The sequence below is a fragment of the Mustela nigripes genome, chromosome 5 (assembly GCF_022355385.1).
Source record: "Mustela nigripes isolate SB6536 chromosome 5, MUSNIG.SB6536, whole genome shotgun sequence".
In the NCBI taxonomy this organism is placed as follows: Eukaryota; Metazoa; Chordata; class Mammalia; order Carnivora; family Mustelidae; genus Mustela; species Mustela nigripes.
This window is the reverse complement of record NC_081561.1, coordinates 128,359,530-128,385,017: the sequence shown is the minus strand read 5'-3', so window position 1 is coordinate 128,385,017 and position 25,488 is coordinate 128,359,530. Positions and strand designations below refer to the sequence as shown.

General features: G+C 43.7%; 1 protein-coding gene across 2 annotated transcripts in view; it reads left to right on the top strand.

Annotated features, from left to right (window-relative positions):
* The first annotated feature begins 15,873 nt into the window (after positions 1 to 15,873).
* Positions 15,874 to 25,488, top strand: part of SLC22A16 (solute carrier family 22 member 16) — a 40,480-nt gene continuing 30,865 nt past the window's right edge. For both annotated transcript variants that reach the window (XM_059401205.1, XM_059401204.1), the window contains exon 1: positions 15,874 to 15,977. In XM_059401205.1, the coding sequence (XP_059257188.1) occupies positions 15,925 to 15,977 (53 nt within the window). In that variant the 5' untranslated portion in view covers positions 15,874 to 15,924. The remainder of the gene's footprint in view (positions 15,978 to 25,488) is intronic.

The following is a 25,488-nucleotide window of genomic DNA, read 5'->3' as shown; positions in this document are numbered from 1 at the left end:
GTAAAAGCTGAAATTTTCCAAGTCTTTTTTAACACTGAGATAAGCTCCTGTGGGCCCCCCTGGCAGCTGGGAGTGCTATGCAGCAGCATTTAAATGGGAGATGAACAGTCCTAACCACATGGTTCAGAGGCAGTTTCCTGCAAAATGACGCTATAAATCCAGGTGAATACTTGTTAAGCACACAGTTATGCACCCACAGAGCTGGGCTGAAAGCATATTAGCAGACAAGGAGCATGGTGGGCACAGTTTCTCAGGATTAAGAATATGGCTATAAAAGAATACATATACTCATGGCAAAAAGTTTGCAGCACCCAAGTGTAAAGTGAAAAATAAAGGTCCTCCTCTTCATCTAACCCCTATGTTCTGTTCCCTAGAAGACACCAATTTGTCCATCCTTTGTGTAACCTTCCAGAGATACTCTCTATATATTTAAGCATATGCCTATATTTCTTTTCTTAAAGGACATTTCTACTAGGCAAAAAGGATCCTTCTGTTTACCTTTTCACAATATATCCTGAGCATCTTTTAATTAATATTTGTTTTTAAAATTATATATATATTTTTAAAAAGATTTGTTTGTTTATTTTAGAGAGAGTGAGAGGGAGAGAGAGCATGAGAGCATAAGCATGCATGTGTGTGAGTAGGGGGAGAGGTGCAGGTAAAGGGACAGAGAGAATCTTAAACAGACTCCCCATTGAGTGTGGAGCCTGATGTGGGGCTCAATCTCACAGGACACTCAGCAGGCTGAGCCACCGAGGTACCTCAACATCTTTCCATTTAGTACATATTGTTCTATTTACTCACTATCATTATATGGATGCATCATAAATTATTTAACCACTTTCCTAAATTGCTATTTTTCAAAGCAATGTGTTTTCAAGATCTTCCTGTATCTCCCATATGGAACGCCCTCACTTTTCCCCTCTTGCATGGTATTCTGCCATAGGAATATGCCACAGTGTATTTCTCCATTGACAGCTTGTTCCCAATTTTCCTCTATCACAAACCATAACATTTCTAGTACATGTCCTAGTGAGAGTTTCTTTAAGGTAGCAGTTCCCATATTTCCAAAGAATCGCTCTGGCTGTTGTATTGCGAATCATCTGGGGTCAGTGAACAAGAACAAAAGCAGGGAAATCGGTTGAGAGGCCACTTCAATAGCCCAGGGAAGTGGCAAGAATGGTGGTGACAAGTGGGGGGAAGGGGGTGTACCTGGGAGGTAGAGGTAACATGATTTGCTGCTGCTCAGGTGTAGCATCTGAGAGGAAAAGAAGAGTCAAAGGGATCCCAACGTTTGGGGTCTAAGTAATTAAGAGATTGAAGGTACCAGTCACTAAAATACAGGATGCTGGGGATGAGCGGCTTTAGGGAGATCAATGGTCACAAATTTTGTTTTGGAAAAATCATAATTCAGTGCCCATCAGATTTTCCAGTGACGTGTCAAGAAATTGGAGTTCAGGGAAAAGCTCAGGGTCAGAGATCCTGATTTGGGGGTTACAGGTGTAAGGATAGTATTTAAAACTATGACACCTGTGAGAGAGTGAGTGCAGCGTGAGAAGAGGTCCGTGTACTCTTATAGCAATCTAGCATTTAGAATTGGAAAGAGGGAGAAGATTCAGGAAAGGACACTGAGAAGGAATAGCCCTCAAGACAGGAGGAAACCAGGGAGTGAGGATGCTTAGAGCAGGATATTGGGACATTCTTATATACAGATGAGAGATCCGAAGCAGAGAGGGGAATGTGGGGGAGAGAGAAGGTAACTGCATGACTGATGACCTTGAGTAAGAGAGAGGAGATGGGGACACGGGTCACAGGTTGCAGGGGTGGACTGAGTTGGAACAGAGTCTATCCTTCACAGTGGTGAGAAAGCAGAGTATGTAGGCATAAGACAGGAGAGAGGTTAGATGTGGTGCTGGGAGTGTGTACAAGACCTTTACTAATTCTTCTTTACCGTGTCCTTGGTGAAATAACAAGTGTCACCTGAGACTGAGAGGCTGGGTGATTGAAGGCAGTCACATCAGGGGTGAGGGGAAAGTTCTGCCTATGATAGAGTCCAGCTGGGCCAAGTTGTGTCATAGAAGATAAATGAATTGGCACATAAAGACCATTGTGCCTACTGGCAAGGCAGGCTGGTGAGCTGTCTTAGGAAACCCAAGAAACTGAAGGCCAGCTAATAGGAGGAGCCTTTACTTGGAAAGTCAGTTACCTTTATGGCACGGCAGTCATTCCACAAACATTGGCTGAGGGCCACCACCAGGCTGGGAGGTCTAAGACATGATGGTGGATGAGATCCCTCCTGGAACACATAACCTAGGGTGGTATATTTTCCTGTAAGAATAAATCTCAAATTTTGTAACTGAAGTAACTGGGGGAAAAGGGAATATTCTCAGGTATCTGCTGAGGGTAGGTGGAGAGAAGGAAGGTGGCAAGAACTGATGGAGAATTTGCAGGGGGACGGGAAGCACACATTTTGTAACTTGCAATATTTCTCCTTAAGCTTAACTCTCTCTTTGACCAAGGTTACACAGAATTAGTTACTGCCCACTGGGCTACCAACTGAGAGCGTGGTCTTCAACAAGTCCTTTAATTTAGGGGCAAAGTACATTCTAGATGAGGTGCTCTCTGAGGCCCCATGCCCTGCTACTGTGATTCTGGCAAGGAACCCATTTTTTCATTATGAGCAGTAACTGGAGAAGTTGTTTTGCCAAATTGCTGTAAAGAAAATTCATCCCCAATATTAACTGTTTTTGCAGACCTCTCAAGTTATCCTGTCCTTTTCTCCTTTTTAAGGTTCCAGGCAAATACAAAAAGGTCATCATTAAATGAACCGTAATTGTAGAAGACATGCTAAAACTTAGTTTGCTTTGCCTTCTCTGTTATTTAGCAGGCAGTAATTAAGCCATGAATCCCAGCAGGATTCCTTTCCATCATATTCTGCAATTATTGTTTTGGTTCCTTTCTTTCATTATTCCAAACAGACCCATGCTGAGCTCACACAGTTTCAAAACGACCATTTGTTTCCCCATCCTGCAAAAAGTTGTATAGAGTTTTCTATTCAGAGCTGTTGTTTTCCCATAGCATATTTATGTCTCAAAGCTATATTACCTAATGCCTGTTTGTATATTATGATTTCTGCTTGCTGCTTTCAAATGTTCTCACTGAATGGATTTTAAGTAGAGTTTTAGCCAATTAAACTCCCCCCCCCTTTTTTTATCTTTACACAGATCAATTATTTCTTTATTCCGTTGGAAATAAAACAGTATTAGGCAATGATTAATTCTAGGCAACCACATCAAAAGTGCCATTTAACCATTTCTTATTAAGTGCTAATTAATAAGTACTTAGTAAAGGCAATAACAATCTTTTTGTTTTATTGTTCTGGCCTTACAGTTGTTTTTATTCTCTCATTATCCTTGCGTGATTTAATTATATTTGAGCACAGTACTAAAAATTAAGTGATTCTAAGTTCTTTTCTGCTAGTGGAGGCAATTGTATGATTGCACAAATCATTCTATATTTTGTAAGCTGTGCTTTGCAAGTGCTTTTCCTTGTACGTGGAGATCTATTTACCCTTAAGGTTTATTATGAGTTTTTCATTATCTCTGTATCAGTTAGTATCCTGTGTTGCAAATAATTCCAAGTAGCTTAGACAACAAAGAGAAATATTGGCTTATGTAACAGAAAAGTCCAGATGTGGTTATGTTCAGGTAAGGTTTGATCCAGCGCACAACGTTATGGAGGATAAAAGGATTATAAAGAGTGTCAGAGCATTCAGTAATAAAAATATTAGGTTAGTTTTTGAGATCTTGTTTTTTTTGTATTTGTCAGCTTTTTGAAATTTGTAATGCAAGATGCATTGAATTTTTTTCTCATTCTAAATAATTTTTTTATCCTCTGGAGTGGTTTCTCCAAATTGCATAAACTTCAAATTTCACAAAACCTCTATCTATCCCTCCTAAAGGAAGGGTGAGAAGGTTGCTCCCAGAAGAAAATATTTTATAAAAATGAGGGTGAAAGGACATCTAGTGACACAAACGAGACATGACCACTAGGTTTCAAACTTATTTTGAATTTTCTTAGCTTTGAATTCTGCCTGTATGGGTCTGATGAATAGTTTTGTTGGTAATGAAGCTATTTAAGGCAGGTACTATGTGTTAAACTTCTCTGATGGTGCCCCCAGTGATCAGCAAAGTAGTTGTCATTGGTCTGGAAAGGGGAAGATCTTACTCTCATAGAATCTTCGGCTCTTCCAGAACTTCTCCATTTGGCAGTGTGGGCGACACTTCGGTACAAGTAACCATAGTTTGGGGCCTCTTGTGGTCTAATGGGAACAAATTCAAACAAACGAGTTCCCACCTTGTTTGTACTTTGCTGTTTGCCAAGTTGCCTCTCCCAGCAAAGTGTTTTTATTAGTAAAAAGCATGGGTTGTTCCAGAATGATCTCCAAGGTCCAAGCAGCTGTTATAGTCTGTTATTCTAGATCCTACTATAGGATATATATATGTATATTCTATAGTACTCTATATAGTATATAGATATTCTCAGACAAATGTTAAAGGCTTGATTAACACAAGTCCTGGAAATTCAGAGCTGCTGCACTAGGCAGCCCAGCAGATGGTGGGTACTCAATTTCCAAAGCGGGGGTGGGGGTGGGGGGGGACTAGAAAATACTTACTACTTTCACCAGTGGTTGGTACTGGGGGTTTTATTTGGGTAGGCTAGAGCCAGCCAGCATTCTGACATTTCATCTGGTTAATTCTGTAACGGTTCTTGTTCAATCCTGAAATACTGCGTTTCATCCATCTATTTATCGATTTGCCCATCCATCCAACTAATTTATAATCACCCTAGGAAAATGGAAACGATATGTGAATAAAACACGGGTTCCTGGGTGGCTCAGTCCATTAAGTGACTGACTCTTGGTTTCATCTCAGGTCATGATCTCGGGACTGTGAGATTAAGCCCCGTGTGGGTCTCCCCACTCATTGTAGAGTCTGCTGGAGAGTTTCTGCCTCCCTCTCTCTCTCTCTCTGCACACCCCCCCAATTGCACACATAGGCTCGCCCTCTAACAAATAAAATCTTTAAAAAAATAAAAACATAAAAAAAAATCCGAATTCAATTAGCTCAAGAAAATCACTTCCAGGGGCACCTGGGTGGCTCAGTCATTAAGTATCTGCCTTCAGCTCAGGTCATGATTCCAGAGTTCTGGGATCAAACCCGGTGTCTGGCCCCCTGCTTTTCCCTCTCCCACTCCCCCTGCTTGTGTTCCCTCTCTCGCTGTCTCTCTCTCTCTGTCAAATAAATAAATGAAATCTTAAAAAAAAAAAAAAGAAAAGAAAATTACCTCCAAACTTTTCTACAACTAAAGAAACACACATTAAAAAAATGGGATCATATTGCTTTGAAACATTCACTGTCATCTGTTGTGAACATCTTTCCATCTGAATAAATAGGCAACAATACCATCATTTAATTTTTATTTTAAAATTATATATTATTCATTATAAAAGTAACAATTTCCTAGTGTAAAAGCTATAGATGATTCAGGAATGTATTAAAACTGAAAGACTTATTTTCCCATACCAAAACAATACTTTCAATAGCTGCATGGTATTTTATTATATAGAAAACATTATAATTTAACCAGTCCCCTGTGAATAGTTAGCCCTTAAGTTACTTTCTTTTTTGCTTTTATTATAAACAACACTGTATTAAAATACTTTGCATATAGACATTTGTACATTTCTCTGATTGTTTCTTCATTTTCATGATATTTTAATGTCCTTATGGTTATAAGGATAATGTTTATCAAGTTTGGAAATAATAAAATATTCTTATCTAAGGCAGTTAGGACAAGTAGATGGTTCACTGAAAAAGTCAGTAAAGCAGGGTTTCAAAAAAAGAGGAATTCCATGAAAGACAAAGATGATTCTAATGCTATTTAAACCATTCCAGAGCATAGAAAGAGAAATAAATCACCGAAATTAGTGTTATTATTTTTAGATTTTATTTATTTATTTGAGACAGAGTGAGCATGAGTTGGGGGTGGGTAAAGGGAGGGGAAGAAGCACCATGTGGGGCTTAGGGCTCAATTCCAGGACCCTGAGATCATGACCTGAGATGAAGGCAGACACTTAACTGAATGAGCCACCCAGGTTCCTCAAACATCCAAATTATTTTATATGAAGCCAACATAATACTGATAATATGCAATGATGTTTATAAAAGAAAACCATAGAGTAATCTCACTTACAAATATCAATCCAACAATCCAACATAAACATTAAAAATAAAACTTTAGTAGCATATTAAAAAAATACCAACATTAACAATTAGGAATTCCAGGAATGCAAGGGCTATTCAATATTAGGAGATCTATTATTATAATAGGAGAAAATTAGTATTATCTGTCCAATCGTTACTAGATAGGCATTTGATAAAATTCAGTATCTATTCCTGGTAAGATGTAGTAACCTTAGCAATAGTTGGATACTTTCTTAACACAATTAACTAGATCTATCTCTAAAGCCAGCATTGAGTTTAATGGAGAAATAATATGTTCCCATTAAAGTCAGAAATGAGACAAGGATGTCTAGTAACACTACAGTTATTTAACATCATTCTGCAGGTATTAGCTAATTCAATTAGATAAAAGAGAAGAATTAGAGGTATAGCATAACCACTACTTGGAAACGAGGTAATGTTATCCTTTGAAAGTTTAAGGGAATCACCTGAAAAATGATGTCAAACAGTATGGAAGTCAAACAGTATGGCTTGGTTGAAAAAAATACACACACACACAGAATAAGCAGCCTTTTAATATAAAATTATTGGTTACTAATGAGAAAAATAATCAGAAGATGCAATGGAAGACTACACTGTAACTGAAAAAAATAAATTAAACAAAATATGGAAGTTCCAATGAAAGAAAAGCTTAAGGCAAACAGCTACATGAAAAGATGTCCGACACTGCTTATCATCAGGGAAATGCAAATTAAAACTGTAATGAGATATCACTTCATACTTGTTAGAATGGCTGGTATCAAAAAAATAATAACAAGTGTTGGTACAATGTGGAGAAAAGGGAACCTTTGTGCACTGTTGGTGGGAATGTAAATTGGTGCAGCCACTATGGAAAATAATATGGAGGTTCCTCAAAAAATTAAAAATAGAAATACCATATGATCCAGCAATTCTACTAACTGGAAAACATTAACTTGAAAAGCTATATGGACCTCTGTATTCATTGCAGCATCATGTTCAACAACAGAAGTTTGGATAAATGGACTACAGTGGGAAAATATCATGCCCCTATTTAAAATAAAATAGAGCGACTTGAACTGTTCTCCAAGATACAGTATGGTAAGTTGCAGAATCATCTGTGTGAAAAAGGGATGGAAACCAATATATTTATTTTTGCTTGTTTATGCATAAGCAATTTCTGAAAAGATACCCAAGTATTGGTCTGCCATAAAAAAATACCATAGACTGGGTGGCTTAAGTAACAGGTTCTTTCAGATGATTCCAGTGCACCTTACCCTGCAACCCTCCTCTTAGTGTTCCGGGCCCATAAAGAACACAATTTATTTACTTACTTATTTATTTATTTATTTATTTATTTTAAAGATTTTATTTATTTATCAGAGAGAGAGAGGGAGAGAGAGAGCGAGCACAGGCAGACAGAATGGCAGGCAGAGGCAGAGGGAGAAGCAGGCTCCCCCGCCGAGCAAGGAGCCTGATGTGGGACTCGATCCCAGGATGCTGAGATCACGACCTGAGCCGAAGGCAGCTGCCCAACCAACTGAGCCACCCAGGCATCCCAGGAACACAGTTTAGATGTAGGACTAAGAAAATCTCTCTCTTTCCTTCCTCAGACTTGCTCCTCACTTTCCAAATACTTTGGTCAGTATCACTGTAACATGTAGATGCTTCCAGCATGTCCGTTGTTCTTCAGCTCACTCACAGACTTGGAAATACAAACACAGAAACAACACACATGCACACACACACACACACACACCCCTTGCAACTTTCTCCTGAAATTGGAGAAATCTATCTTCTGCTATGCTCACCATTTCTTTTTTAAAATATCTTTTTTTTTAATCGATTTATTTATTTATTTTAGAGAGGGGGGAGGGACAGAGGGAGCCCATAAGAGAATCTCACACTGCACCCTGAGTGCCAACCATTGGTGGGGGGGCTGGATCTCACCACCTTGAGATCCTGACCTGAGCCAAACTGAAGAATCCCATGCATGCTTAACCGGCTGAGCCACCCAGGCACACCTATATTTCTAACATAGATATATTATAACACTCAAGGTTCTTAGCCATAACTTTTATTCATTTCATGCTCTTAAAAGAGACCTACAACCGTTACTCCAAATCTTTTGCACATCCTGCAAATCCCGTTTGTTTGTTTATCTTTTATGGTGAGAGGGAAAATATTTCACTCACTTGAATCTTTGTCAGCATATTGCATTTGTTTAAGAAACAAACCTTTCAAAGCTGTTCCCACTGGAGCCCTCAGTGGGTATGCCAGTGAAATGCACCAAAGCCTCGGCTTTCTAGGATGAGAGAGACTTGCATCTTCCCCAAAAGAGTAGGGAAGGAGGAGGAGGATGGAAAGAGAGGGAAGAGAGGAACCCATACGGCCAGGCCATCATCCTCAGTCACTCAGGCTTGTAGGCGCCGGGACTCCTCATCTCCTCTATGTACGTGCCCTCTGCAGGCAGCCAGTCGCCAGAGCCGGTCGTTCTGCCTTCTCCGCCACTTGAATGGGAATCCCCTTCATTCTGTTTCTACTGACAACCTCTTTAATTTGCATCCTCAGCACTGGACTCCAAGCGTATCACCCTCCCAATGGACTTTTCTACCACCATCTTCCCCATCTTCCTCCTCCTCCTGTCACACCCCATTATCGGACCAATTTTCACCAAACAAACCTTGTTCACCAGACGGGACAAAGCCTTCCTTGGCTCCTCGCTGCCCATTAACTAAAGCTCAATAATCGCTGCCTGGAATTCAAGGCTCTAAGCACTGTGGCCTTAATTTACCTATCCTTCTTGGCCTGTCTTCATAACATTAGCTTTTATTAAGCACTTACCACGGGTTAAGCACACTGTTAAAAGTTTCTAAATGTTATTCATCTGGAATCCCTTTCCAGGAAGCTGTTCTCCTTTTTCCTGAGGGACTGTCTAGCTGTTTCTAATGAGAATCGAACATGTGACATAGGCCAGCCAATCAGAGGATTCCCTATCCTGTCATAGGCCAGCCAATCAGAGGATTCCCTACCCTGCCACAGGCCGGCCAATCAGAGAATTCCCTGTGCCGCCCGCCTGCCAGTGGAGCAGAGCACTCTGGTTTCCCCCACCTTCAACCTTGGCTTTGAAAAATTGACTTGTAGGTGGGAAGGAGTGGATTTCTCTCATCTGGGATCTAGATCTATGCAAAGAACCAGAGAAGAGCACAGGGAAGAGATGGGAAATGAGAGAAAGGGAAACCCGAGATATTGTTCTTCCATATCCCATGGCACCTGCTGCTAGCTCTAGCTCTGGACTTCTCCTACAGTGAGTCAAAAAAAAGCGCCTTTCTTACTTTAGTTGGTTTGAATGTGGCCTGCTGCTCTTTGCAACTGAAAAGGTGACTAGAGCACTTGCGGCTCATTTGACCTCACCACTGAATTCAACCCTTTTGACCAGGTAGTGATCCCAGAAACATGTGAGTTGGATGGGGCTTCCCGGTTTTTAAGTGATGAAGATGGAATTTACAACCAGGTTGTCAGTTGCAGAGCGTGAGCTCTTAACAGTGCCTTCCAAGGCCGTTCGGCGAAATGTACCCATTATTTTCTGTGTGCCAGGCACGAGGCAAAGCACCAAACACACCTGCTCTCAGCCTGTCAGCTGCGCTGCCATACACTGTGGCCTCACACGTGCCTGGATTTTTATTTCTGGGCTTTTACTCAGGCTATTTTCTCCACCCAAACATGTTTTCTCCCTTGCCTCTGCCTGGCAATATTCACTTACCCTTCAAATCTTTAGTCAACTATCAGATTCTTCTGGAAGCCTTCAAGGTTACCTCACCCTGGAGCGGTTACTTCCTTCTTTGAGCTTTAAGGTCTTTGACTTGAACACCCTGCTGGATGGGTGTCTCTGAGGGCTAATGGCATACTAACGTTAGGCGTTCTTAAGGAGGTTGGGGCAATTGGTGGTTTGAAGTCACCAGATTTCCACACCAGTCATTTTAAGGGTAACTGTGCACAATTCTGCACTTTTTTTTTTTTGTAACAAGCAGTGCCAGTGTCATGGTTATGAGCAATAATTTTGGAGTCAGACAGAGCTGGGTTGGAATCTGGCTCTGCAGCCCCAGTGTGGGCAACCTTCAGCAGATTGCTTTTTCTCTTCGGCTCAGGTCATGATCCCAGGGTCCTGGGATCAAGCCCTGCATCGGGCTCTCTGCTGAGCGGGGAGCCTGCTTCCTCCTCTTTCTCTGCCTGCTTGTGATCTCTAACTGTTGAATAAATTAGTAAAAAAATCTTTAAAGAAATAAAAATAAAAATGCATTCAGGAATGTGTATAGATATTGGAATTATCATGAAGGTGGTCCCCAATGGCTAGATGCTAAAGTTGGGGAGACACTGATCTCATTTAATATGCATGACCAGGTAGGCACTATTATAACCTTCAAGAGAATACTTAGAGCAGTTAAAAGAAAACTTAGGGGAAATAATTTGCCCTAGATCACATAGATAGGAAGTGGTGGTTCTGACTCCACCTTTTTAAACTGGAGAAAGGTGTTGGAACTTCATTTGGTTGTCATCAAGAATAAGGCATGAAGCAGCACCTGAGCTGGGTCCTGAAGAATTAGTGGATTTAGGGGCACATGGGTGGCTCAGTCATTGAGCATCTGCCTTCCTCTCAGGTCACGATTCCAGGGTCCTGAGATTGAGCCCTGCCTTGGGCTCTCTGCTCGGTGGGAAGCCTGCTTCTCTCCCACTCCCCCTGCTTGTGTTCCCTTTCTTGCTGTCTCTCTCTGTGTCAAATAAATACATAAAATCTTAAAAAACAAAAACAAAAACGAATTAGTGGATTTATCCAGTCAGTGAGGTGGGGACAGATTTCCAGTCCAAAGTAGTGGCATGGGAAGAGGTATAGTGGTGTGAATGAGCTCCCTGGGCTGTAGGACTTTGACAAAGGAAGAGGAGGAATTTCTCCCTGGGATGCTTCGTGTGGGGGGACCCAGAATGAGGTGGGAGTGGGAGTGGAAGTGGCACTTGGAGACCAGTCCCAGTGGAGTCCCTGGGGACAGAGGCGGTGGGGTCCCTGAAGTTGGAGGGAAGTGTGGTCATGGAAATGAGAGGGTGCCAAAGCAAGCTTTACTTCGGAATTTCCTCTCGGGGTTGCTCTGCTGGGCTTCTGCTGAGGAAGGACTTCAGTTCCATAGCATGTGGCAGTCTGTCTAGAGCATGGGGAGGAACAGGTGGGACAGAGCTTGTGAGAATTGCCTTGCAAACTTCCTCTGGCAGGAACTCTGTGGGCAACTGCCTGTCCCCCACCACACCAAATCCCCTTCCTGCTCTGTTGGTGATTTCCTAGCCCTGGGCAGAAAATCTGTTTTCATACATTTATTACTAATCTTATAATCGGATGCATACTTAGCATTTTATAAGTAAGACTCTTGGTCAGTCTTTTTTTTTTTTTTTTTCTCCTTTGTTTTTGAGAGAGCAAAAGAGAAAGAATACATGCACATGTCCACACAAGCTTAGGGGAGTTAGTGAGGAAAAGAGAGAGAGGGAGAGAATCTTAGACAGGCTCCACGTCCAGCAAGAAGCCTGAGATCGGGGCTTAAGATCATGACCGGAGCCAAAATCAAGAGTCAGGTGCCTAACCGACTGAGCCATCCGGGCACACTGTGGGTCACTCTTTGCCCATCAGTTAACTTAATCACCATTTGCTCATTGATTTCTCTCTCCAGTTTGTGGATACCTCTTAGGGACCTAGATATAGCTCCAAGGAAACTTTGAACAAAGTCCAGGTTGAGATGAGAGTTGGGACCTGGAAGCCACGAGGCCACAGGACATCAGAATATTTATTTCCATGCCAGGGATTTCAAGTCACCCAATTCAACAACCAATGCATCTAGATTTAGAAGGATGCACAAACATTGTTTTTTCTTGGGCCCCTGCCTCTCCCCGCTTCCTATTCTACCTTCCCCTTTCGGCTTACTTGAAGAAATACACCTGTTAAATGTTAACAGGTGTTAAAATTATCTCGCTGGATTTCTAAGAGGATATGTGTTTTGTTAGCGGGCCCCTCTTTAGGAAATCCCAAGACTTGCCTAAGCTGTCAGTAGGGTTTGAGCTAAGCCCTTTGTCTTCTTCCATTCATGTGTAGAGAAACTGGTGCTCTTAGGAAATTGCTTAAATTTTGTTTCATTAATCTTCGTTTGGATTATGTTCTTTCATTCACTCAACACATACTTACTGAGCACCTACTATATGCCAAAGTCCTTGCCCTCATGGAGTTCATATTTTATAGCAGTGATATAATATTTTATATGTGTATATATATATGTATATATGGGTGTGTGTGTATGTGTATATATATGTACATATATATATACACACACATGTGTATATATATATGTACATATATATACACACACACATCTCAGGTTGAAGAAAAATAAAGCAGGGTAGCATAGTAAGGGGCTAGAGAGTGATGAGGACTGATGCTGTAGGAGAAGCAGAGAAATATTCCAGAAGACTCAACATTTGAACAGTGACGTGACTGAAGTAAGAAAATGAGCTCTGTACCTCCCAGAGACAGGGAAGTCTTAAGTGTTAAGCAGAGGAAACTGAACTCTTCGAAACAGAGAGTAGATTGGTGGTTTCCAGCAGGGAGGGTGGGGTTGGGAGAAATGGATGAAGATGGTCAAAGGGTTTAGCCTTCCAGTGATAAGGTGAATTGTACACCTTAAAATACCACAATGTTCTACCCAGATTGTTGGTGGGGATGATTGGTTTGTTTTTATTGTTGTGGATGTTTTATTTGGAAGAGGGTGTATTTTTAAGGTGAAAAATAAATAGAAAGTCAAAGTGGAAAAAAAAAAGTTTCAAGTAGAGGGGACAGTTAGTGTGAAAGTGTGGGGACCGGGATGTGGTTTAGAATGAGCAAGGAGGCTGGAGCAGAGTAGTTGAGAAGAAGGTGGGAAGTGAATCCGATGAGCAGACATGGCCATGCCAGGACTTTGGTTTTTATTCTAATAGTGACAGAAAGCTGCCAAGCAAGGGAGTGTCTTGCTCTGCATTGTTATAAGGAGCTCTGTGGGCCAAGGGGGGAAGCATGGAGACCACTTAGGAGGATGTTGCATAATCCAGCTGGAGGTGATGATTTGGACAAGAAGGTTAGCAGTGGAGGTAGAGAGAAGTGTTCAGAATCAGGTTTTATCATCGAGGCAGAGCAACCAGAATTTTCTAATGGAAAAGGGTGTGGAGTGTGAAAACATGAGGGGAATGAAAGAAGATACCAGGGGTTTTGGCCCAAAGCAATTGCTGCAAGAAGTGCCATTTACTGAGATAGGAAATGCTCGAGATGAGTGGGAATGAAGGTGGCCATGGTAAATTTGAGGTGGCTTTTAGACCTGCAGACGAGGTATGGAGAAGATGGTGGTATTTGGAGGTCTGCAGTTCTGCGCTGAGGTCAGCTTGGACATGTGGATCTGGGAGTCATTAATTTATGAAAGCCATAGGAGTAGATCATGGGTTGGCAGGCTTTTTCTGTTAAGGGCCAGATAGTAAATATTTGAGGCTTTGTAGACCATACAGTCTGCCACAACTATTCAAGTCTGGCATTGTGGTATGAAGGCAAGCCACAGACAATATATGAAGGAATGAGCATGACTGTGTTCCAATAAAACTTTATTTGCTAGAGCAGTAGCAGACCAGATTTGGCCCATGGACTATAGTTGGCCAACTCTTGGACTACGTTATGCTATGGAGAGAGAATGTAAAAATAGAAGAGCTCAGAGCCCTGGGGCCCTCTAACATTTAGAGAAAGTGGGAAAAGGAGGAGGATCAAAGTGACTAAGATAATAGCAAGCAGGAAAATAAGAGGGAAATCACGAGACTGGGGAAGTACATGTGCCAAAGATGTTTTAAGAAAGACAAACTGATATTGTGGTACCAGGGAACATTGTGAAACACTTTAAGATGGGAAATTTTTTTTTTTTTTTTTGAATGCTCTTTGGATCATTCTTGGCCTTTTGGCTAAGATCAAATGTGGAATGCTCTTTGGGGTTATCCTCATGTTTCATTATTTTTGAACTATTTTGTGACTCTGTAAGTTGTAGGAAAATGACAATATTGCAAATGATTCTTGTCCATAGAAATGAATTGTGTTTAGTGGAATGTAATTGATGCATTGGTGGAGTTGGTTAGATACAGTTGCCTGGTGGATAGACCATTTCTGCATCTATTTGTAGATTCGTACTAGCATTTCTTACTGTGTTTATATGGCAGGGTTGTTGAATTCTTCTTTGAACAGAATATAATATCTTATTGGTTCCCTTGCTAATTAATGAATAAAGTTACTGACTTGTTCATTTTATGTTTTTATGTGAGTCATGATGATACCTTTAAAAAATACCTTTAAAAATTTTTCTTTACAATGAGCATTAAATAAGGACTGAGAATTGACCATTGGATTTGGCAACATGGAGATTATGGTGCTTTGGTTAGAGCTCTTTTGGAGTAGTAGTAAAAGATTGATTGGAGCAGATTGTATAAAACTATAATAATAAAGACACTTGGGCACAGGGAAAAGGAAATAGATCAATGGAACAGATTCAGAGAGCCCAGAACAAACCCACACTACAAAGAAACTATAGATGTTGAGGTGGCAATGCAGAGAAAAAGGGTAGCATATTCAATAAATGGGGCTGGGACAATTTTTTATATGCATAGAAAAAACCCAAAATTGGATCTCCCTTTTTTTTTTTTTTTTAAAGATCTATTCATTTATTTATTTGAAAGAGAGAGAATACAAGAGGGGGAAGGTCAGAAGGAGAAGCAGATTCCCAGCTGAGCCCGGAACCTGATGCAGGACTTGATCCTGGGAGATCATGACCTGAGCCAAAGGCAGTCACTTAACCAACTGGATTTTTCAAATCCTGTTTGAGTACAAGTTTCTTATTGCTACTATTCTGCTTGAGTCTCTACCCAGAGAGTTCCTCTGCTCTTTGGGAAACATAAAAGCTTGAACATGGTCTGCCAAATCCTGTCACTTCTCGGGGTCATCACAGTCCATTCTTCAGGCTCTGCTCTTGGGGACTCTGTCCTGGCGCTCAAACTCTGTCCTGGCGCTCTTCTCAGAGAAAGCGGTGTTTGTCCTGGTCAAGAGTGTAGTCCAGAAAGTTCAAAGAAAAGCCAAGTTCTGCAGTACACCCTTCCGCCCTCAAGTTTGAAAGCCAAGCTTGGAAGGCGCCTCTTTTCAAAGATGTTAGGTCTTTGCAGCCCCCCAACCTAACCCAGGCTTGCGCATTCCTGCCTTGAACTGTCTTTCTGCCTTGGCACTGCGTGGACCTCGAAAGAGAGGCAACCAGTAGGATGGGGAGTGTGCGGAGGGTCGGACGGGGAGGCGGGGAGGAAGCGGGTGCGACGGTGTGCCCCTGGGACCACAGCGCTCCCGGTACTAGACCGCCACGGCGGGGAGAGCCGGCGCCGAGGAGCAAGGAAGCCAGCCCGGCCCCGTGCGCTCTGCCCGCACCCTGTGGCGCGCGGGGGACACAGACTGCCCGGCTGGCCCCCCGGGGCGCGGCTGGCTGGGGCAGGGCGGAGAGGGGCGGGGCGGGGCGCGGTGCCTGCGGTCCCGGGCGCTCGGCGAGCTCGGAGTGTCCAACTTGGGAGCGCAGTGCACGGCGGCACCATGCGGTCCCACAATTTGGAGCCGATTTTTGACCGCGTGGGGCACTTTGGCAGGTAGGGAGCTGGGGGTGGGGAGGAGGAGGGACGACTGGCTGAGGGGAGCGGGAGCCACGTGGAGGAGGCGCCGGTGGGGTCTGTTTCTTTCCGTTGCGGTGGGGTTCTCGCGCGGCGCTAGCGATCCGAAAACCTGTCCCCCTGCTCTCGTGGGGAAGTCGGAAGACCCGTGTCCAGACTGCTGACTCTGACCTGGCCTTGTCCTCTCGGACTCTGGCGCCGGGACCTCCTCTACAGTGAGCAGAGGGGCCCCGGGGCGGCCGTGGGGGTGGTGAGTGCGGGCCCCGGCCGGCCAGCCTGCTGCGACAGGTGGGACCCGGCGCGTGTCCTCTGCGGGAGCCGGAGTGCCCAGGCCCCGCCGGAGACGCCCGGTCACCCTAGTAGAGGAGTGTCTGCCTGTCCCTGGCGGCCGGTTTCTCTGGTCCGCCAAACCAGCTCCTCTTTCACTTTCCCAGACGAGCGGCTGTCCAGCTTGGCCCTATAGGGTCTCCCTCTGTGCCTGGCAGGGAGTGCCCCAGGAACAACCGTTAGTCAGATTTTGTTGCCATTTATAGAAACCTAACAAGTGCCACGTACATTGTGTCGGGTGGTTGCACACAATGCTTCGTCTGATGCCCTTGCAGAGAAAAGTGTTTGCATCCTTAATGACTGGGAAACTGAGGCTGGTGCTGCCAGCGACCCACAGACACCCTACACTGGGACCCACATGGAGCCACTTGACAACCTCCTTTCATTTGTAAAATTAATTAAGACATTAAAATATTTCATTCACTCGTTCATGGAGAAACGCTCCTCTGTCTGACCCAGAAAGTTTTCTGGAGGAGAGGCTGCCAGGTCCGGGCCATACAGCTTGACCATTGGAAATTGGAGCGGAGTCCGAATCCTCGCCTGCCTCTTATTTCTAGTATGATTCTGGGAATACTGTGCCTCAGTTTCCTATCCCCAGAACAGGAATCACCTCCCTCCCGGGCTTGTAGTGAAGAGATGACACAGTGCTGCTCTCCAAGTTGGATGCTGTACAGAAGCTGGTTATTCTTCTGTGTCCAGCCCCCAAAAAGGGGGTTGAGCGGTGGGCGGAGGGGCAAGAGGCCCCAGTTGTCTTCCGCTTCCTCCTGTTCTGCTGTGTCAGAACCTCTTTGCACCTGTTACCTGCAGTCTTCACTATAGCTCCCCGAGATTGGTGGCTTCCCACATTTTACACTGGTGAAAGCTGGGCCTTGTGCCTCCCTCTCGGATCTAGGAATCCAAGGGTAGGGTTGGATGTCACCGGATGTCCATCAGCTTCCACAGCCCACGCTGTCAACTGTGATGCTCTCCTGAGCACAACAGATACCACCCCAAGGCTCTACAGGGTCTTTATACATTATCTTGTTTTATCTTTCTTGAAGCAGAACAGCAGGGGGGTTACAAGCTCAGCTCTGGGGTTGGATGTCTGAATTCCAGGCCTGGCTCTACCACATGCTAACTCTGGTTGTGAGCGTTTTACTAACTATGTCCTCATCTGTAGAATGAGGATAATAATAGCACTCTAGATATTTATTTCAAGGGTTCCACGGGCAGCCTCTCATTCATCCTTGTAGTAGCCCTATGAGGTAAGAGGTACTAATACCATTCTCTCCCTCTGTATTTTAGGGATTAACTTGGGTCATTATATCAGTTGGTGTTTGGCTACCAAAGAGACCCCTCAGGTGAAAGTTTGTCCCTCTCCAGTAATTGTTCAGGGTAGGTTCTGTCCCGTGGGATCATCCAGGGACCCAAGTGGCTGAGGCAGGTCTGTCATCCACAGCATGGGGCCTCTCCCTCTGTGCTTGAAGCATCTGCCCTCATTGTCCTCACCCACATGGGTCAGATGAAGCTCTGCATGGTGGGAGAAGAGGAGAATGGATTGGGGGAGACAACTCTTAGCCGGCCACAGTCATGTACGTCAAAGTTTTAACATTCAGGACGTTCTCAGTAAGGCATGGCTGTTACTGTTACCTGGGTCCTCATCCTGGTGGGAACAGTTGGCTTGTAAAAGCAGCATGTAGCAAGGTAAGGGTAACAAGCTTATGGAAGAAGGAAAAAAAACAACAACAACAAAAAAACCCCCCAAAAAACAGTGTGACCAGAGCACAGGACACCCCGTTTTCTCTGATATTTGCTTTAATTGTACTCCTTATTGTTTTTAAATAGAAAGGGAAGTCATTGTGTTTTGTCATTAGCCTTTTAAGGAAACCTAGTGACAATGTTAAGTAGAGAACCCTAATTATCTTTCATTTCTCATTAGTCATTTCTAGGGTGAGGAAGCACAATCCTAATCACCTTTAAGAGAGGAAAGCAGGGCACTTAAGAATTAAAAAGCCATTCCAGGTCTTGTCCTGCAGCCATAACTGAAGGTGCACAAATTTGGACTTCTGGCCTGGGTGAGAGGGAACTGAGGACTCACATGCAGGCATCTATGTTGGGATAGACGGAGAACGTGGATGTCTCGATTTAAGGAGAGAAAGTATTTGAAATATCAGCGTGGGAATGTGGAGCCTATAGCTGATTTACATCTGTGGACATAGGTAGTTTTTTTTTTTTTTTTTTTTTTTCAGTATCTGAAGCTGTTTAGGTTCTTCCCTTTTGACTTTGCCTTAGGAACATCATAGTTAGCTCTTCTATGCACTGACAGTGTGCCATAATGCTGTACCCGTATTAACTGTCTTCAGTCCCAGAACAACCCATTTTTCAGATAAGGAAACTGAGGGAGAGAAAGTTTAATGAGTAAGGTTAAGGAGTTTGTAAGTAACAGACACAAGATTCAAAGCTTGGCAGTCTGGCTCTGGAGTGCCTACTCTTAACCACACTGGGCTGCCACCCATTAGGCTTCTTTGTACAGAATAATATAAATCTAGGACTGACAGTCATTTCTTCATCTGTCACCCAAATTATAGAGGTCCATTTTCTAGGGGTTCTGGTCATCTTTGTTTTCCTTTGCTTCTGGGTTTTCTGCCCATTGTGTGTGTCTGTATGATTGTTTTTCCATTAGTGTGTCTCTCTAGCTGCGAACATGGTGGTGTGCTGTATCTGTTAGTATTATCCTGCAGGGGCCTTAGGTTGGGCCCATGGATAATACCTGATGCACAACAGTCTTTGTAAGGGTGCTAGTGATATGTCACAATGCTAGATGCCTAAGAAGTCCTTCTTGCAACAGGGAAAGGGAAGTTTGAATTGAAAGGATACTCTGGATCTTTCTGGCACGTAGAATATGTAGTTATGTGAACTAGCTTGGACTGTTCAGAGACTCCTAGGTGGTTTATTATTTCTGGGTTAGGAAGTGGGCTGTGCTGGGGAGGCAGGAAGTATGAGGCTGAGAGAAGGAAGGGGAGAGGTAAGCTCACAATCATCCCCAAGAACGTGTTTGTGTGGCATGCTATGGAGTTCAGGTGTTAGGAAGGTCACCTTGCAGAATGGAAGGTGCCTTGGAAGGGTGGGAGTTTGGGCAGAGCCCAGAGAAGACCTAGGTAAGAGCCCAGGGGAGATAAGGAGGGTCTAGACTGAGGCGGGGGAGTGGGGGGATGTGAACAGGGAGGACTATACAGTTTGTTTTTTGTTTTTTCTTTGTTTTTTTTTTTTTTAAGATTTTATTTATTTATTTGACACAGAGAGAGATCAGAAGTAGGAAGAGAGGCAGACAGAGAGAGAAGAGGAAGCAGGCTCCCTGCTGAGCAGAGAGCCTAATGTGGGGCTTGATCCCAGGACCCTGGGATCATGACCTGAGCCTAAGGCAGAGGCTTAACCCACTGAGCCACCCAGGTGCCCCAGGACTAGACAGTTTTTAACAGGTGGGATTGACTGGACCTCCTGCTTATGGAGGAGAAGTGGGAAGGCCCTCTCGGCCTTCCACCCCATGCCCCATATTTCTGCTTTGTGTAGATGATGGTGTCTGAAACTCAGAAACAGTTACACGCTCCAGCTGGGGCAGGCTTGGGGCTGGGATCTATTTGAGAGTGTTCTGAGTTCCGCATGGGATTTCTGGGTTGAGATATTTACTAGGCATTTGGATAAATAATCCAACAAGGAGGCAACAAGATCCCTCCTTGTCAGCATGGATTGGGTGGCCATTCAGGGCTGAAATCCATCTGGTAGGCACCAGATGGACAGACTGGGTGTGACTTGGTACCCATTCCAATCGTGCCTCAGCAGGGCATTGGTGACTCCTTTTCCCGCTCTCTGGGGCTTGTAGATATAAAATGTTTAAGTTGATATATTACATATACACAGAAAAGTATACACTGTTATCATACCTCCTGAATTCATTAGCCTGTTGCCTGGGAGCCGGTGACCCACCAGCATTGCTAGGTGCTCATAGGTAGCTCAGTGTGTGCAGGCCAAGGGCAGAGCCTTGACCCTAGGACTCTACGTGACATCTAGGAACCTGAGCCTCAGGGTTAGTGACCTGGAGGGCTGAGGGGCTCCCACATGACCCTTTCAAGCTATGGTCTTAGCCTCTCGGGATCTTTTGAGTCTCAACAGGTCAGGCTTGTCTTTCCAGCCTGCTGTTCCTATCCAGTCCCTCTGTGTGGACTCGGTGAGGCAGATTTCTCAGTCTTTCTTTGAGCAGGGGCATGTTTTCTGGAAAAACAGAGTTGGCTCCCCTCTAGCCCCAAGGACTCAAGCTTTGGGGCTCTAGGCTCTTCTCTTTTGCCCATCCCCCAGAGACCCCAAGAATAGTATCTGTGTGTTTTCCCTCCCTTTCTGCTACTAGAAAAAAGTCACTTGATTCTGGCTTACCTTTAGCTTTGTGTTTTTCTCTTCTGAACTAGCTGCCGGGGCCAGTGCCAGATCCAGAGTTGAATTTTGAAACTGTGGCCAGCTCCGGCATGTGGCGCCCTGATAGCTACAACCCACTAAGTTGATTCCATCTTACTTTTTTTTTTTTTTTTTTAATCATCTATGCGGGGTTCTATGAGAAGTGAGGATGCCACGTACCATCTTGGCAGTCGTCCCTGAGGACTTGGGGGGTTGCCTTCTTGCTGACTTCACATCACCACTTCTGCGACTTTGCTTAGCCTTGCCAGCTTGTGATAGCCTTCAGAGTGGGGTGTTCACCACGTGGTGGGCCAAGATGATCTTTTGGAGTACCACAGAAAACACCCATTTTACATATGAACGTGTATACAAGTAAATATATATGTGAATTTTTATTTCAATATGCACAAGGTGTTAATTTAGTATATAAATATTATATATCCATATATGTTCATTTTATACATCTCTGCACACACATACACACACTCTTTTTTTTTTTATGCTGATGAAGAACCCAGCTAAAAAAATACTTTCTCAAAATTCTTTATACACTGGCCTCTTGAGCACCTCTCTTTACCAGAAGCATTGAGGACACATTAACGTCAGTGCTGTTTACTTGAACCCTGAGGGATGCTGGGACATTCTACAGACACCACACTACACACCAGGCAAGGTGCTATAGGAGATTCGAAAGTGGCTGCATTACAGTTTCTACCTTTATGGGACTTTCTTTCAACCTATTATGGGCCTTTTATTGTTATTGATTTGGTAGAGAAATAGAAAACGTTCACCTGGTGTTCTCTAAAAACTCAACATAAAGAACAGGAGTGCACTTAAGCTGTCTGTCGTGGCCAGAGAAGAGAAAGAAAGCAATGGGAGAGAACATGAGTAAATGAATGACAGGTGTTTCGTTCGTGGGGGATGAGAAGAGTGGAGCGAAAATACCGCAGGGGGAATAGGCAAGGCCAGCAGTTCTCACAATGTGCCCTGTGCCATCTCGGCGTCTGCAAGGTCCAAACCGCTGCCATGGTAACACAGAGACATTAGTTGCCATCTTTACTCTCATTTTTCATGAAGATACAATAGACTTCCAGAGGCTAGCTGAAGTGTAAAAATGTATCAGATGGAATGCAGCCACTGACTGGAGAAACTAGGGGTCTTCTTTTAATCTGAGTAGTGTGTGTGTGTAGGGGGGTGTTGAAGATTTTATTTTTAAGCAACTTCCACACCCAATGTGGGGCTCAGACTCACAACCCCAAGATCCAGAGTCACACGCTCCACTGACTAAGCCAGCCAGGTGCCCCATTTTTATAAGTTTTAAATGCAAAACGCCACCATTCTTCTTACTAATTTTGTTTCATTTTGTTTTGAAAACTATAGCTGTATGTTCTTTAATGTTAACATGAAATGGGCTTATTAATAGGTTTGAGCGGATGAATAAATATTTAAAGTGTTCTCCATTTTAATTTCTAATACATACTGGCAACTCACATAAAGATAAGGCCCTTGGGATCCTCAAGATTTCTAAGAATATAAGGCCTCCTGAGAACAAAAAGTTTGAGAACAAGGGAGCTAAAGGATGGTTGGAAGTGCCTTCCAGGGAGGGGGAGCTCCAGGACCAGGTGGGTGGGCAGCTCTGAGAAGTAGATGGGAAGAGGAAGATCACGTATGTCAACAGCGCCATTTAGCATCGATGTGCTCTGACGGCAGCAGTCTTTGTTTCCAGTTCAGTGGCATCATTGTTGTGTCTCCTGGTGGAAACATTCATCACTCTGGAGCTAAGATCTTTGGCTAGCAGAGCATAAGGATGTGGGAACAGGAAGCAACAATTTTGTTAACGGGTCCTTAGGTGTGACAGTGAGTGGTATAACTCCCATTTCCACCCCTTGATTCCTAGACTCATGAGTGTGAGAAATAGCACCATATATCGGAGCTTGATTCAGAGCATACACAACTTTCTAGAGAATCTCGTCTTAGCCCTGCATGCTGTGGCCACCCAGCTGGCTTTGTAATTGAGTCTTCAAAAGGCTAGTCCACCGTTCTTTCAAATCAGCTGCTTCAGGGTAGTAGGGAACGTGGTAAGATCAGTAAGTGGTATCAGCAGGGGCCCGCTGCCGTATTTCTTCTGCTGTGAAGTGAATTTCTTCATCATAAGCAATGCTACGTGAGATACCCCAGTGGTGGATAGAGCATTCTGTAAGTATTGTAGTTTTGGCCGAAGCATTGTGCAGGGAAGGCAAGTCTATAACCAGTGTCTGTTCTAGTCAGGACGAAGTGCTGCCCACATGGTTCCGCACAGTAAGCAGACACTCACCCCAGCAGCGGTGCCATACTGGGGCTCAGTGTTGGTCTCTGCTGCTGGCACATGTGGTCCTCATGGTGTCTGAGCCAGATCAGCTCACCGAGATGCAGAGCCTGTGCATGACCTGTGTCCCTGCCTCCATAACCACTTTGTTCATGAGCCCAATGGACAATGACAGGATGGCTTGGGAAAGAGGCCAGCAGGATGGATCATGCTATCTGCTTGAGGAGGATTTTAATAATCCTTTTGGTGAGCATTCACATGGGACACCAATATCTTCACATTTCTCCCCTCTTCCTAGAGATATGCCCACATACCTCCTCTTCAAATTTATTTGACGCCCATTTTTTGATCGTGTGCCCTCCAAGTTCTGACCATCCAGCTAAACCATCTGCCACAGCTTACGTGTTGATATATGATCACATGTCTGGCTATTTCTCCTTCCAAGCAAAGTGTAACTAGGTGCATTGCTCGAAGTTCTGTTCACTGGAAGGGTTTTCCTTCACGACTGTTCTTCAGGCCTGTACCAGGGAGGGGCTATTGTACTTCAGCTGTCCAATTTTGGGCAGTGCCTGCATATGGTGTGGAACCATCTGTAAAATCAGGCCCAAGTCTTTTACTCCATCCTCTGACTTTAGGAACTCCTGTGAGTTGCGCCATTGGTGCAAGCTGGGAGAGAGAAGGCCGTGTTTAAAGACTTAAGCATGAGACCTGAAGCAGTAAAGCTCCTAGTAGAAGACGGGAAAGCTTCCTGACAATGATGTTGGCACTGATTTCATAGGTATGACATCAAAAGCACAGGCAACAAAAACCAAATATAAACCAATGGGGCTACATCAAACCAAAAAGCTTTCTCACAACAAAGCAACCAGTCAACAGAATAAAAAGGCCACCTACAAAATGGGAGAAAATATTTCCAAACCATATATCTGATAGGGAGCAAATTTCCAAAAAATAAGGAATGGATACAACTTCTAACCAAATAATTAATAACCTGATTAAAAAAAAATGGGCCTATGACTTGAATAGACACTTCTCCAAGGAAAATATGCAAATAGTCAGTAGGTGTATGAAAAAGCTTCCTTTATCATTAATCACCAGGGAAATGCAAATCAAAAGCACAATGAGATATCACCTTATACCTGTCAGGGTGGCTATTATTAAAAAACAAACAAACAAACAAAGGACAACACGTGTTGGTGAAGATATGGAGAAGTTGGAACACTTGTGTGCTGCCAGTGGGAATGCAAACGAGTGTAGCCGCCTAGGAAAACAGTATGGAGGTTCCACAAAAAATTAAAAAATAGAACCACCATATGATCCAGCAATCCCACTTCTGGGTATATGTTTAAAAGAATTGAAAACAGGATCTCAAAGAGATATTAGCCCTTCCATGGTTATGGGTATCCCATGGGCAGCCCTAGTCACAATGGCTAAGATGTGGAAACAACCTCTGTGTGTATCCACAAATGAGTGGGTAAGGAAAATGTGGTGTGTACCCTACAGTGGAATACTATTCAGCCTTAAGAGAAAGAAGGAAATTCTGCAATACACAGAAATATGGATGAACCTTGAGGACATTTTGCTAAGTAAAATAAGCCAGACACAAAAAGAATAACTATGGCATGACTCCAGTCATAGGAGGCATCTAAGATAGTAAACTTCATATAAAATATTTATTTATGTATTTATTTATTTAGTTAGTTGAAAAAGAGAGAAGGGGGGTGCATGAGAAGGGGGAGAGGCAAAGGGAAAAGCAGACTCCCTGCAGAGCAGGGAGCTTGATCCAGGACTCAATCCCAGGTCTCCAGGATCATGACCTGAGCCAAAGGCAGTTGCTTAACCAACTTAGCTACCCAGGTTGTCCCCAGAAAGTTCATTCTTTAAATTTTGTTCTGTTAGAACTATGTTTAGTACCAAAATCTGTATTCATCAAGGTCCCCTAGAGAAACAGGACAAATAGGATATATAGAGAGATACAGATGAGAGATGTATTATAGGAATTGGCTTACACAGTTATGGAGTCACACAATGTGCTGTCTGGAGGCTGGGATCCAGGATAGCCGGTGTTGTACTTGTGAGGTCCAACTGAAGGCCTGAAAATCGGGGGGCTGATGATGTAAGTCGTGGTCTAGTTGCTACCAGGCTGGGTCTGAGGACCCAGGAGTCCCGCAGGACCAGCCAAGAGAGTCCCTGACTGTGCACAAGATAGAAATCTGAGCCAGTGGGAGGATAAAGCAGAGTTTATTGAAAGTATAGAGAGAGTATAGACAGAACTTCTGGGAGACTCAGAAAGGAAAGGAGGAAATCTTGTCTTTGGTCAGGGTTCGAGGGTTTTTACTGAGTCTCGTGGTCTCGTGTACATGTCCTCTTAGGCATCCAGGAACAAGTTAGTATGGAGACGAAAGCCCAGGTGTTATTCCTTAGAGGGAGGGA